This window comes from Balaenoptera acutorostrata, chromosome 10, assembly GCF_949987535.1.
Source record: "Balaenoptera acutorostrata chromosome 10, mBalAcu1.1, whole genome shotgun sequence".
NCBI classification, from domain to species: Eukaryota; Metazoa; Chordata; class Mammalia; order Artiodactyla; family Balaenopteridae; genus Balaenoptera; species Balaenoptera acutorostrata.
The window spans coordinates 98188951-98202618 of record NC_080073.1 but is presented as its reverse complement, the minus strand read 5'-3'; the positions used below and the strand labels follow the sequence as shown (position 1 = coordinate 98202618).

The window sequence follows — 13668 nt, the reverse complement described above, 5'->3', positions numbered from 1 at the left end:
GTATCATCATATCCCTTGCTTTCTTGTAGGTACCTTAGCTTTCCCACCTCAATGATTGTCCTTTTTCCTCCCTGGTGTTGCTTTTCCCCTGGTGGCTTTTATTAATCCTATGTCAGTCTGTTGACTGATGAATATGAAGTCATCAAACCTGGAACCCACGGAGTACCTAGAACTACTTTTAGCACCCGTGGGGACTCAATATACATATGTGCACATGAAATTGAATACTGGAAGCTTTCTGATTTCAGATTTCTAATATAAAAATGAATTTCGAATGAATCATCTTCTTGCTACTTTCCTAGGGTAGCTTTGTAAATTTCAGCAGGATACCAAAGGAGTTTTATTACACCAAAGCTGAGAAAGAGCTAAGACCTCTGGCATATTCTTTGTCATTATATATGAGGTGCGAAAGAAAATTTTTGTTTCAGATTTATAGAGACATAGTTGACATATAATGTAAGTTTAAGGTGTACAAGGTGTTGATTTGATACACTTATATATTGCAAATTATTACCACTGTAGCTTTAGCTAACACCTTCATCATAATTACCATTTGACGGTAACACATCACATAATTACCATTCTTTTTTGTGGTGAGAACATTTGAGATATACTCTCTTAGCAACTTTCAAGCATATAATACAGTATTGTTAACTATCATCACCATGCTGTACATTACATCCCCAGATCTTATTCATCTTGTAAGTTTGTGTTCTTTGACCAACATCACTCTCCATTTCCCTCACCCACCACACCTCCATCCACTGATAACCACCATTCTACAGGAAGCTTTTAAAAACCAAAGAAGACATGCATAATTTGAAATGAAATGGTGTCATGAAAAGGGTTCTGACAACAGCGGACTTAACCACAGTCACCGCCCTGAATGTCACACACATGCAGTTTGCTTAAGCAAACATGAAGGTAGCCATCTTATTTATATGGCAACTGCCTTCCAGAATTAGTTCCTTTTACTATCCCATTCAAACATGTGGAAGGAAAGCTTGTCTAGAATGACTACATAAATTAGGTTTAATGAAATCACTTGACTCTATTCCACTCACCTCCAAGTAGTCTTATTTTTTAACTCCTGTATCAGAATCTCTTCAGTTCCAACATATCATGAATGACATAGAATTAAAATTAAAGAGAAAAAGATAAGGAGGCAGCTACTAGCTGTCGCATTTTTCTGGTCTCCCTGATGTGTGAAATATTACAATTACTATCTCATTTCAATCTATAGGTTTACATGTGGGGTGTGTGTGTATGTGTGTGTGTGTGTGTGTGTGTGTGTGTAAACACTCAGAGAGGATATTAAATTCGGGATAGAGGATCAAAATACGATAAAAGGCAACTACCAAAACATTGAAGTGATAAACCAAGGCGAAGTATGAACTAGGAACTTTTTGGATGTGAACTCCTTGTTTTTCTAGATTCTGGATGCCAGAACTTCTGTTTCTTTGGAATGCATCCATATGAGAGTTTTGATGTAGAATATTTGGAGGTTATCTTGAAAGTAGAGGTCAGAGAGTGGAATTAAACCAGGGCTTAATTCTTAACATAATAAGACATAAGACATCAGATTGGAAGGAATGGTGTTCCCCAGGAGTGGTAAGCATGCTGGTGCTGGCATATCAGGTGACAGTACATGGCAGAACACTTTTTATTTTTAATAGCTTAAGGAGGACACAATAATGACGTTTATTCTAACATGTATTAAACCATGATTTCAGGTACCTTATTTAACCATATAAAATGTATATTATTTAACCATACAGACCATGATTCCATATATATTATTGCTTAGGATAGTAGCAATAGAAAGTTTCCTTAAAACTATTCAAGTAAAAGTAGTCAGTTGAAAGAAAAATATTCAGTAAAAATATATGGGTGGCACACAAATATGGCAAAAGTTGTGAAAGAGGTTTATGACTGACTGAGGTTTGGGAAACGCTAGGTTAGAGAATTGGACATATTCTTTTAAGCTAAACAGCTGCTGTCATCGTCTTATGGATGAAAAGTGTCAGGGAAGCAAAGTTGCATATGTTGCATATTTTTTTCTATTTTATTGAAGTGTAATTGACTTACAATATTATATTAGCTTCAGGTGTACAACATAGCGATTTGATAATTTTATACATTACAAAATGAGCCCCGTGATGAGCCTAGTTGTAATCTGTCAGCATACAAAGTTATCACAACAGTTATTATTACCTATATTCCCTACGCTGTACATTACCTCCCCATGACTTATTTATTTCATAACTGGAAGCTTGTGCCTCTTAATCTCCCTCAACTATTTCACTCACCCCCTCCCCTCTGGCAACTACCTGTTTGAACTCCGCATCTACAAGTCTGTTTTTGTTTTGTTATTTTTGTTGGTTTGTTTTGGGTTTTTTAGATTTCACATGTAAGTGAAATCATATGGTATTTTCTTTCTCTGTTTGACTTATTTCACTTAGCACGATACCCTCTAGGTCCATCCACATTTTCGTTTATGGCTGAGTAGTATTCCATGTGGTGTACATATATATACCACATTTTCTTTATCCATTGACCTATCGACGAACTCTTATGTTCTATGCTTTTAGATACATGGTATGAATCTCTGCTGAGCAGCACCCTATCTCCTGGCCTAAATACCACTAGATTTTGGACACAGGGAGAAGCTGTGTTTGTTCATGACTCCTGGAGGTGTGTAATGTGTCACGGGGTAATGTCCGTATTACGCAGTCTTTCACAACAGTGCTATGCAAAGTAAGAATGTAAAATAGTCAACAATATATGATTGAGCTAGTGGCCTGGACAGTTTCACCGAGCCCACACTAAGCCAGCTCTCTATGCCTCGTACTCTCTCTCTCTCGTCAAGCAACCTAACGGCTGTTCTTTTTGCTGAGCTCATTGCCACATCTCGCCCCAGATTTATTGGCTGGGCAAAGTTGCAAATTTTGTTACGCAGAAGTTGAGAAAGAGCAAAGCTGAGGAGTGCTAAAAACAGTACACTTTGCTACTGTGTAGTATCTGTATTTGGGGCCCAGGGTGTTTTATTTATAGCTATCTATTAATACATAGCAAGAGACGATACAGAAAGAAACGCATAAAAAATAGCTTTATCAAGTAGTTTCCAGTATTCAAGTGTAACATTAAAAGCAAGAACAGCAACAGAAGACTGTTCTATTGGGGAAAAAGGCCATCTTCTTTACCTCTATTCTCCCTTCCTTTCCCTTTCCTCTCCGAGGCGGACTGTGGTTGCAGAGAGCCTTTCCCCTGCTAGGTCCTGGAGGCCTGGGCTGGGGGTTGGCGACCAAGTTGGGATCTCCACTTTTATTACTTTGTCCAGCAACTTTAACCTTCTCCTCTCCTCCACCCGCCCCAGCAAGGCTTCAGGTGGAGGAGCAGCGTAGCATCCAGCTTGTAAAACTGGTCTGTTGGGGTTCTTCCTCCCTCCCACTCTTGCTTCTTGGCAAAATGTTTTGCTGGGCAGCTGCCTGGCAGTAGGATAGCTGCCTTCTCTGCAGACAAAGGGGCTCCCCTTTCCTCCTCTAGGAAGAAAAGAGGCTGCTGCAAGAGCTGGAAGTGGAGAGATGGACAGGGAAGGCAGATACCACCATTGCCCCAAGACACACAAAGAAAAATGCAAACACGCGCACATGCACACCCACGTGAGGGTGCGTCTTGGAAACTCACGATTCAAAGAGATGGGGGCAAGATGGGCCTTGGAACGTTGCGACCCTCCCGGATCTGAAATCCTGCGCATTGACTTCAGCAGAAGGCCCGGGGTGACCGGGTCGGGGCGGATCGCTGCTGCCCACTTTTTGTATTTATTTGTCATTCAAATAGTTCACAGGATGACACAGGAGAGGAGGGCGGGTGGGCTGTGGGAAGGCTTGTGGGCACTTTCATTTTGCGTCACTTCTCCACCTGATCGTTGGGCGCTGCTGGCACCTGCAGGGGCAACCTCACCGAGGTGGGTGCGGCGTTGAGAGATGGGCTTCCCTGCCGGAGGGTGGCCCAGGCTGGACCTGGCGGGACTGGGAGGGGCCGGGCGGTAGTTTCCGGGGAGGAGCTGAGGACAGGTGGGTCCTGACTGTGGCCAGTGTTTTGTTAAAGTTTCCAGGGGGTTAAAAAAAAAAGAGTTGGGGGCGGGGGGGACCCCTGCCAAGACATATTTCCCAGGCCACCTCTCCCTTCCTGGGGGAAGCCTGGATCCTGTGAATGTGACATCAGGTCTCTTCTGCTCTCCTGTGTGCTGCAGATGGGAAGAAGTCAGAACGCACTGGCCAGGGCTGAGGCCGGCAGAGCTGTCTCCCTGCTGGCTGCCACTGAGTCCAGGGGGAGCTGTGCCCTCCCCGGCCCCCGGGGTTGGGCTGAGGCAAGCATATAGAGGAGGAGCCGAGGGCCCAAGCAGAGACCCCTGGGGACTGGGGGGAGGCCTCTCTGGATGTGGATGTGGGGGGAGGGTCCCTGCCTCCCCCCACCTCCACTCTCGCTGCAGTGGCTGGTTTAGGGGACAGATCTCATTACGGATCTGCTACTGCTACTGTCCCCCCAACTGTGACTTCTAGGGATGTCCAGGGGGACCAAGTGTGCCCAGGCCCACGGCTTAGGTGTTGGGATAAAATCTATCCTTTTGATCCTAGGGGTGAAGAATAAACAGAGAGAAGGAAGAGGAAATGGTTCTGTGGGTCCTCCTGAGAACTGCAGATGAGTCCGCATTTGAATCCCTACGTGTGCGTGTGCGTGTGGGTGTGGGTGGATTAGAGTAAAACAAGATGAGGAAATGGAAGAAGCATCTATTTGATGGTGTCCCTAGGAGCTAGACATAGACACATCTTTTTCGTGTGCAGGGAAGATGCTCTACGTTTATCCCATGGGCCTTACTCAGGCACGCCGAGAACTTTGATGGAGCAAGGAAATTCTGGGCACCCCAGCTTTCTCACTTGACAAATGAGGCTAATTGAAAAAGCCAGGTGTCTCACATTCATGTTCTGCTGTACACATTGCAGCATGCTGTTTCCTCCGCAGTGACTGCCCTGTGAGGACCTCAAGGCGTATTTCGTGCTTATGTAGACAGGAAATTGCTTTGAAAACATAAGCACATTATTAAAGGCGAGGTATCGTCTGCTCCCTTATTCAGGGCAGGCATTTCCTCCTTCCCAATACTTAACCCTCTACAAGAACACCCCTTCGACTTACAAGAAAAAGCCAAAGGAAAACAAAGACCCAGAAAAGCTGTGCCGATGTAGGGAGTAAACGGACCATCCCGAGGGGCAACCCCGCTTTCCGTGTCAGGTGCCATTCCTCCCTTCCGAAGCTCCCACCTCAGGTGGCTGCGTTCCCTTCTGTTATTTGGAAGCCAAGGCTGTGGCTTTTTTCCCCCCTCAATCAGCCCCGGTAGCTCTTCGTCTCCCTCTGGCGTTCCTCTCTCGCTATTTCTTTAGATTGGTGCCCCGGCAAGTGGGGGGATCCGGGGACGGGAAGAGGGTGGGCGCAAAAAGAAAAGCTGATGGGGGCTTCTAATCAGCAATCCTGAAAGGACTGGGTATGTGCCTAAAAGAATCCTTTTTTTTTTTTTTTTTTTTTTTTTAAAAACTTCCTTTTCTTGCCAACCTCTCTCCGATCTTTCCCACTGTGGACGCAAAGAACTTGAGCCGAACAGCCTTGGTGGGAGGGGGCTGGAAGAAAGAGCAAAGTGCGTCCATCTATCTGCCAAAATAATCTGACCCCGAGTCCGGGGCGGGGGGAGGCGTAAGTAAGGAGGGAGAGCGTCCCCTGGACTGATCAGCACTAAGAAATCGGAGAGACATAAAAGGCAAATGAAGCGAACAACAATAAAAAAAAAAAAAAATTCCCCCGCACACAACAATACAATCTATTTAAACTGTAGCTCATACTTTTCATACCAATGGTATGACTTTTCTGGAGTCCCTCTTCTGATGCTTGAACTCCGGGGCTGGCAGCTTGTAAAGGGGAAGCAGACGGCAGCGCTGCACGGGCAGGTTTACCAAAGGTCTCCAATGGGTATTTTCTTTTTCTTAGCCCTGCCCCGAATTGTCAGACGGCGGGCGTCTGCCTCTGAAGTTAGCAGTGATTTCCTTTAGAGCCCGGCCTTATCTCCGGCTGCACGTTGCCTGGTGGTGACTAATGACACAATAACATTGTCTGGGGCTGGAATAAAATTGGAGCTGTTTACCCCCGCTCTATAGGGGTTCAGTATAAAAAGCCAGTCGAGAGCTGTCCACGTCAGACGCGCTTCTGCCTCTGCGCTGGGACCAGCGTCGCCAGGGTCCCCGGGTCCCCGTGCGCCACGGCCGCCACCGCGTGCGTCCTCGGACCGCTCCCACTGCCTTCTCTCCTGGCAGACGCTTCTCTTTTCTCCCCATTAAAGAGCATTCGGGCTGAAGGATCACTTTGAGATCCGAAGAACCCGAAACGCTTGGAAGGAACCGAAGCTGTTTTTTTCTGCGTTGTTTTTTTTTTTTTTTTTTTCCCCCTTCGGGTTTAGTTCGCAGGGGGAAAGGATTTTGATCCCTTTTTTTCAGAATGGATTATTTCCCCATGATTTTCGCTCTGCTGTTTGTGGCTTTCCAAGGAGCTCCAGAAGCAGGTAGGCACGTTGACTTGTAAATCCTTGAATGCTGCTGTCTTCTTTTCCACCTTAATGCTTTTCTTGCTTCTGTGTTTTCCCCCATTTCTTTTTATGACTGCCGCTCAGAAATCAAGTGTAGGGGAATTATTGCTCAAAGGTGCTTAAGTTTGCTAGTGGGAAAAAAAAAATCCTCTGTTGAAGACCATTGTTCCTCTAGCATTAAAATAACATTATTATTATTGCCTAGTGTATTTCCTTGGCTTTTAAAAATATGACTCAATTAAAGCAAGATATAATTTAGCTAAATGTATGTTTGCAATATATGTGTTCATACAGGTAATAGGACGTATAGGAATTTATATCTTATTCAAATACTGTTTTAATAGTGTGTTAACGTGTGAAATATTTAAACATTTCAGCTTGAAGCCAAGGAATTTTATTCAAGTCATTCAAGCAATGTATGAGCAGTAAAATCACCTGCAGAACAGTCTGGTGAAAACCACCCCCAGGCGGTTTCAGGGTGAAGCAGATGTTTTCTTTAAAATTGTCATTGTTGACTTTAGATTTCTTTTGGCAAGTTTTTGGCACTCAGAACAGTGTGGGCTCTATTTCCAGTTTTATTCACCTGTCTTGGGAGGGAAGCTAGGATAAATCTTGGCTGCTGAAGGATTTAGATAGTATGTGTGCATCTGCCCGTTTCCCTCTTTTAGGGTCAGTGCACTTTTTTGTCTTTTCATGACCCTGACTGAGGAGAAAGGATGTCAAGGGAATGAAAATCCTGGAATGTGTCTGATCATTTGAAATGTACAAAATTAGGCAGATAAGCTGCGTGGCTAACTTGTCAGTAAGAGGAAGCATGCTGCCGTGGGGAAGGGGGAAACGGCAAATCCCACCCACACCATCCTGCTCCGGGGATTCAGAATTCAAAACCCACGGAACCTTGCCTGGGTCCCCGGAGCTGCTGCTCAGTTTTCCCTTAGGTCAGTGGTTTTATTGTAGAGCTGACTTCTCTTCTCTCTCTCCAATCACCTCCCTGAAGCTCTGGACCTCCACCTAAGTTCAAGAGGTGTGTCTCACCCGGGCTACTCCCAGCCTTACACAAGGTGTGAAGTGGTGGGTACTGCCCTAAACGGAAGGTCATCCCGCATGAGGAAGTGGCTCCGAGTCTAGGAAAAGGCAGTATGATTTATTTAGTTTCAGGTTTTTGGTCATCAGTCAATTTTAAGCCATTGTAGGGTGTGCTAAGTTCCATGCAGAAGCCAACCCAAATGTCTAACAGGCAGTATTTCTAAGCATTTCCTTGAAGGCTGCTTCAAGGGGCTGGTAAGTCCCTTTTCAGGTGGTTGTTTCCCCTGCCCTTGTATAATCTCTCTGAAGGTGGATAAGCCAGCGGCGATAAAGGTGAAGTCATGTTAAGGAGGGAAAATAAGAGAGTCCTTTTTGCTCTGTGTTTCTTGCTGGAGGCCGTCTGGGTGCTTCATCTGCTTTTATCTGTTCTGCTAGCTGTGGCATCGATGCTGTGACCAGTGTGCCTTCGGGCCTTGGGGGAGACACCGCCCACTGACCTGCTCTTTCTCTCCCCAGCGGTCCTGGGCGCCGAGCTCAGCACCGGAGCCGAGAGCGGAGGGGAGACGCCCCCTCCCAGTGCACCCTGGAGGCCCCGCCGGGCCAAGCGCTGTTCTTGCTCCTCCCTGATGGATAAAGAGTGTGTCTACTTCTGCCACCTGGACATCATTTGGGTCAACACTCCAGAGTGAGTCTCTAGAGGGCATCGTTACTCTAGGCTTCCTCCCCTCCGGCTTCACGGGAGGCTGGAGCCCAATTACTCTCGTTACTTTTGGGTTCGGACTCTGAAGGGAGCATTTCTGACCACATGAAAGTGCCCCAGTGGGGAAAATGCCCCTCAGGAGGCTGCCGCACGTCTCGGGGGGAGACACTTTGTGTTGGGCCTCCGGGGGGGAATGTTCTCCATTGGGATCTGCCTGGGTTTAGGGAAAACGTTGCTGAGGTCATATGTGGCTTGGTCCAACCTGTGCTTCTCATGGGAGGGTATAGACTTAAGAGACAGAAAGGATGATAGAGAGTTATAGTCTACTGTCTTTATCTTACTTATAGAAAAACTAAGACCCGAAATGTTGAAGTCACTTGCCAGGATGAATTTGTGGTAGAGTGAGACCTAGAACTTGGGTGTCCCTACTCCCCCCCTTTGGAAAAGCCTATTTCAACACAGCAATAGAAACACAGTCCTTAGAGTTCCCTTCTGCCTCCCGAGTGAAGAAAGCAGTTCCCCCCATCTCCCCCTGAAAAGTAGTTCACCCATCAGAAGGAATCCTAAACAAAAATACATTGATTGTGCCTATGGTGTCCCGTTATGTGAGGGATGACCGAAATCCAAACAAAATCAAATCAAACCAAACAAAAACCACAGCGAGCCTCATACTCAGTAAGGTGATACTTCCAAGGGGAGGACTTTAGGTGAGAATCACAATGGACACACAGGAAATTACTGGAGAGCCTTCTGGCGAGGAGTCCCTCTACAGTCGTATGATAATCACCAAATCACAGGAGGTGTGCAAACCTGGCGTGAACCGTGCACGCAGTAGTGGGTCTCCCCCAGCCTCCTCAGGGGGCCCTTTTAGCATTATCATGTATCACTTGAATTGAAAATCGGTTTTCGAAATCTTGTGAGTCATGGTTTTGCATGGAAGTCCCCCCGCCCCCAACTCCCAAGACCTGTTAACTAAGTAGAGAGTCAGAAAAAGGAAGAAAATATGAAACAGATACCAAAGCAGAGATGTCATAATTTGGGCCAAAAGACAAGGCTGCTGTGTTGAGAGTGGACATGGAATTTCATGGACTTAGGAAAACGGATTTTCTCCTGGGTGGGTCCACACACTTGGGGCCGTTGACGGGCATGCGATCCTGACTGTTAGCGACATTTGACTCTTCTGAGTTTCGCTGCCAAATCCTGTGGTGTGAGCTCCTTAGGAGCTTGCCCCAAAGAATGTAACCTTTGGAGACGATCAGCTATGCTCATAACTTTTGTTCCTCTCTTTCCATGATAGGCACATTGTTCCATATGGACTCGGAAGCCCCTCTAGGTCCAAGCGATCCTTAAAGGATTTCTTTCCGACAAAGGCAACAGACCATGGGAAGAGATGCCAATGTGCTAGCCAAAAAGACAAGAAGTGCTGGAATTTTTGCCAAGCAGGAAAAGAACTCAGGTGAGTAGAAACACCTTTGTTTTCCTTCAGTTTTATGCCCTCCTGACCGTCTTCCTCTTATGATGCTGTCTTCTGGTTTAAAAGAGATTAACAGAGGCATTGAGAACAACTGAAGTTCCTATTGCTGAAATGTTCTCCCTATGTGTATTTTAACAGGGACCAAGACACCATGGAGAAAGGCTGGAATAAACAGAAGAAAGGGAAAGACTGTTCCAAGCTTGGAGAGAAGTGTCTTCATCAGCAGCTGGTGGAGGGAAGGAAAATAAGAAGGTAAGAGGTTCCAAAGAACAGCTGGTCCCCGTCACCTATGAATGGTCTAGTCTCCTAGTCATTCTTGCTTTGACGGGAGAAAGGCCCAGAGGACAGTAACAAAGAAAAGGGGAATCTTTGTGTTCTCTAGATTAAAGAGAGCAAAGGAATCCCTCTCAAATGTTTTCTTGAAGGCCTTGAATGCAGACTGCTGCCCTCTGTACACTTTGGTGATTTTTAGCACACACACCACTAATCCTAAAGGTAGATTTTCCAAACAAAATCTATCTAGAGACACCTTTGTCATTTGGTCACACCTAGTTTTTACCTCTCTGAGTCAATATATTTACAGCTTTCCCTGAGAAATTAAAAATTCTTTCAGGGAGAGTTTTTTTTTTTTTTAATTAAAGTGTCACGTATAATCAAATTCTTCAAAACGTAGCAGTTATTCAAATGGCCAAAGGGAAAATAAAGTCATTAGGCAGGGTTGGTGAGAGTTAGAACATGCCATTTTCCAGGTTTATTTATTTACTTTTTAAATAGGGAAATGCACTTGGTGGAGGCCCAATGTCATTCCCAAAAGCTTTCTCATTTTTTAATCATGAGCTGGGATCTGGATTAGTAATACCATAGGATTGCTCTGAGCAGTTTTATAGTGATAACTCTTCCAAATCCTAAACATTTTGGAATTCCCAAGCTGCAGGGAGGAATCCTGCTTTCAGATCTGTCCCATAGTCTACGTTTCCCTATCATGGTCAGTGGCAACTTTTCCTGGAAATCCAGTGGCAAGAAGTCTTAGGATCCAAGTATTATGAGCACAGGCCTGGCGGTCATGAATGACTTCTGAGTTGTTTACTACTGATATAGGGCCATCCTCAGCGCTTCCCATGTGCTGTTGAAGTTTCCATATTTATAACCTCAGGCCACTAGTGCTCCTTCAGATGGCAAGATTACGTAAATCACCGTTTCTGGACTGACTTGGAAATCATTTATTTTTTCTATTAGCTTCCATTACATCAACTATTAAATCAATGTTACAATCCTTCCCTTTTTCTTTCTCCTAGAGAAAGAAAACATGAAACCTGCAAAAACAAATTTTTTTTAATTGCCGTAGAATATTGTTTTGGGCCTGCCTGTAGGCCTCCTCTTTTTGAATTTCTTTCCCACGAAGTCCCCTTCAATTTCTTATGTGATTAAGAAGACACTGCTGGCTATTTGAAACCTCTGTTGAATGAGTCTCTCTGTACAATCCCACGGGGGTTGGGATAGTGCTTGGGATAGGGCTAAAGAAGAAAAGAGAATATCTCTAGTTGACCTTAAATATTGTACTTTAAAATTGTATTTAATACCCAATTCCCTTTAGATATGACCATATCATCTTTATTCTCCCTGCTCATCGCCCCGCCCACCGCCATTCTAGGCATAAGAGGTAGTTTATTTTCACTTGAGGTTAGCAGAGTAACATGTGGTTTTGGTTGAGGGTGAAAGTTCAGGATCCAGATTTAGATTTGTTTTTGCCAGATTCTAATTTTAGATGTTTCTTTTGCTTGGGAATGATTTCTGTAAAAAAAAATAATAATAATAATAATAACATTTGTTTTCTCTTGTCTGGTTTTAATAGGTTGGAGGCCATCAGCAACAGTATCAAAGCATCTTTTCATATTGCCAAGCTGAAAGCCAAGCTCTACAGAGATAAGAAAGTGACCTACAACCGAACACACTGATGGCAGGTTGTCGGGGCCTGTCTGAAGCCTTCTCATCCACCAAGAGCCCTGGGCCTGACTCTGCGCTCTCTCCACGTGGCTGGGATCAGAGCAAATGCGTCCTCCCTGCTTAGACCACTTCTCGTTCCAGACTAGCACAGGACCAGAGCCCTGGGTGCAAACATTCCAGGAAAGGTTAAGGAGTCCCCCAGCCCATCTTCATTTGCCTCCATCAGTGGGAACTGCTTTCGTTTCTCTCCTCCTTTGGGGTGACAGCGGGCTATGCGAAGAAGGCAGAGAGATGCAGTGACCTGCAAATTAGGGTGGCCTCCTCCTAGGGGGAGGAGGACAGGAGATTCCACTTGCGGGTGGAGTTCCCGAAGAGGTTCCGAAGGGAGCGTTTGTGTCTCAGGCGCCTGGCACATTTCAGGGAGAAACTCCAAAGTCCCTGCAAAGATTTTTCTAGGGAATGCACAAATTGAAAACACTCTAAGGACAAACACTCGAGTTAAAAAAAAGAGACTTTGTTTTTTTAATTCATAAAATGCAAAACTGAAAGAAACTGTTACTACTGTAAATCAGGATGAGTTTCATGCGTATGAGTCTACCTCACCTATATTGCACTCTGGCAAAGTATTTCCCCACCTTTAATTATTGCTTCCCCAAACTCTTCCCCCTCTAAAATCCCCACACTAAGCCCTAGCCTCATGGAAGTCTGCCTAATGTGTCAATAGTAGATATAACATTGTCAGGGTGATCTACTAGCTCTGTTCCATAAGAAAAGAAAGATCAATTGAATCAGGAGATTCCCTTACCTTGATTTTTGGAAACACAACGGTATAGGATTGTTTAGGAGAGACACTGAAGGGTAAACATTGGTGATGATTTAAAGCAGTCAAATTATTTTCCTTTATGTAACTGGCTCATGGAAGAGGTTGGATTACATTTTGATGTACTTATTTTTTTATAGATATTTATATTCAAACAATTTATTCCTTATATTTACCATGTTAAATATATGTTTGGGCAGGCCATATTGGTCTATGTATTTTTTTTTAATGTATTTCTGAATGAAATTGAGAAAATGCTTTGTTTTGCCTGTCAAGGTAATGACTTTAGAAAATAAATATTTTTTTTCCCTACTGCACTGACTTTGAATCATTTCTGAAATTTCTGAGAAGTGGGCCAAAGTGGTAAGAATTAAGGAGGGGGATGATTAAAGATGGTTTCTTGGAAAGGTGACAATTAGCAGGAAAAGAATCTTGGCTAAGGAAAACAAGAATTTGATTTATATCTTAAAAGTTGCCTTTAGATTGCATTAAGCTAAAAACAAAACACAAACCCAGCTTTCACACCTCTGTCTTTCCCTGCATAGCCGCCTCTGCTTCCCCTTCACCTGCAAACTCTCCAGGGACTTTATCCATTAGCTATGCTTTGGCTATTAGACGGGATCCAACAGTTTAAGCTGATGAAGTGGTGAGAGGTGCTTTCTCCATGTTAATAGACTGAAGGAAGCAATGGCGAGGCGACCTCCCCAAAGGTACCTAATTATACACATTCCACACCAGAGTTGCTTTGAGAAAATGGCCTGCTCAGAGCAAGTGAGGGCTCCCACTGGCTTTTTCTTTGCTCAGATTAAGAAGTGTGTTTACTGAGGAACACCAAGCACCTTCGCTCTTTCATGGTAGCGCAGGACTGAACACGTGCCCTTGGAGCCAGAGATACCAAATGCTGATTCTGGGCCTCCTGCATCTCGGCACCTCCCTCCTCCCCACTTGGCCTTGGCTGACCTGCCAACCCGTTGGGGAGAATAGTGCTGCAAATGGTTGTTACCAACAGAAGCCCATAAAGAGCTTGATCAGCTTCTGAGAATCTTCACTGCTTTTCTCTGACAGGGTTTGAA

General features: G+C 44.6%; 1 protein-coding gene across 1 annotated transcript; it reads left to right on the top strand.

The window, feature by feature from the left end:
- Positions 1-6204: 6204 nt before the first annotated feature.
- On the top strand, positions 6205-12893 carry EDN1 (endothelin 1). Its single transcript, XM_007173952.2, has 5 exons — positions 6205-6607; positions 8174-8342; positions 9655-9813; positions 9970-10083; positions 11684-12893. Exons 1-5 carry the CDS (start codon positions 6544-6546, stop codon positions 11784-11786), a joined length of 609 nt encoding a protein of 202 aa, XP_007174014.2. The 5' UTR covers positions 6205-6543; the 3' UTR covers positions 11787-12893.
- Positions 12894-13668: the final 775 nt, after the last annotated feature.

Excerpts from the sequence above, each read along its gene's own strand:
- EDN1 (XM_007173952.2), top strand. The coding sequence starts at position 6,544 with ATGGATTATTTCCCCATGATTTTCGCTCTGCTGTTTGTGGCTTTCCAA. Across the intron at positions 9,814-9,969 it reads CAAGCAGGAAAAGAACTCAG|GGACCAAGACACCATGGAGA; the intron begins GTGAGTAGAAAC and ends GTATTTTAACAG. Across the intron at positions 10,084-11,683 it reads GAGGGAAGGAAAATAAGAAG|GTTGGAGGCCATCAGCAACA; the intron begins GTAAGAGGTTCC and ends TGGTTTTAATAG.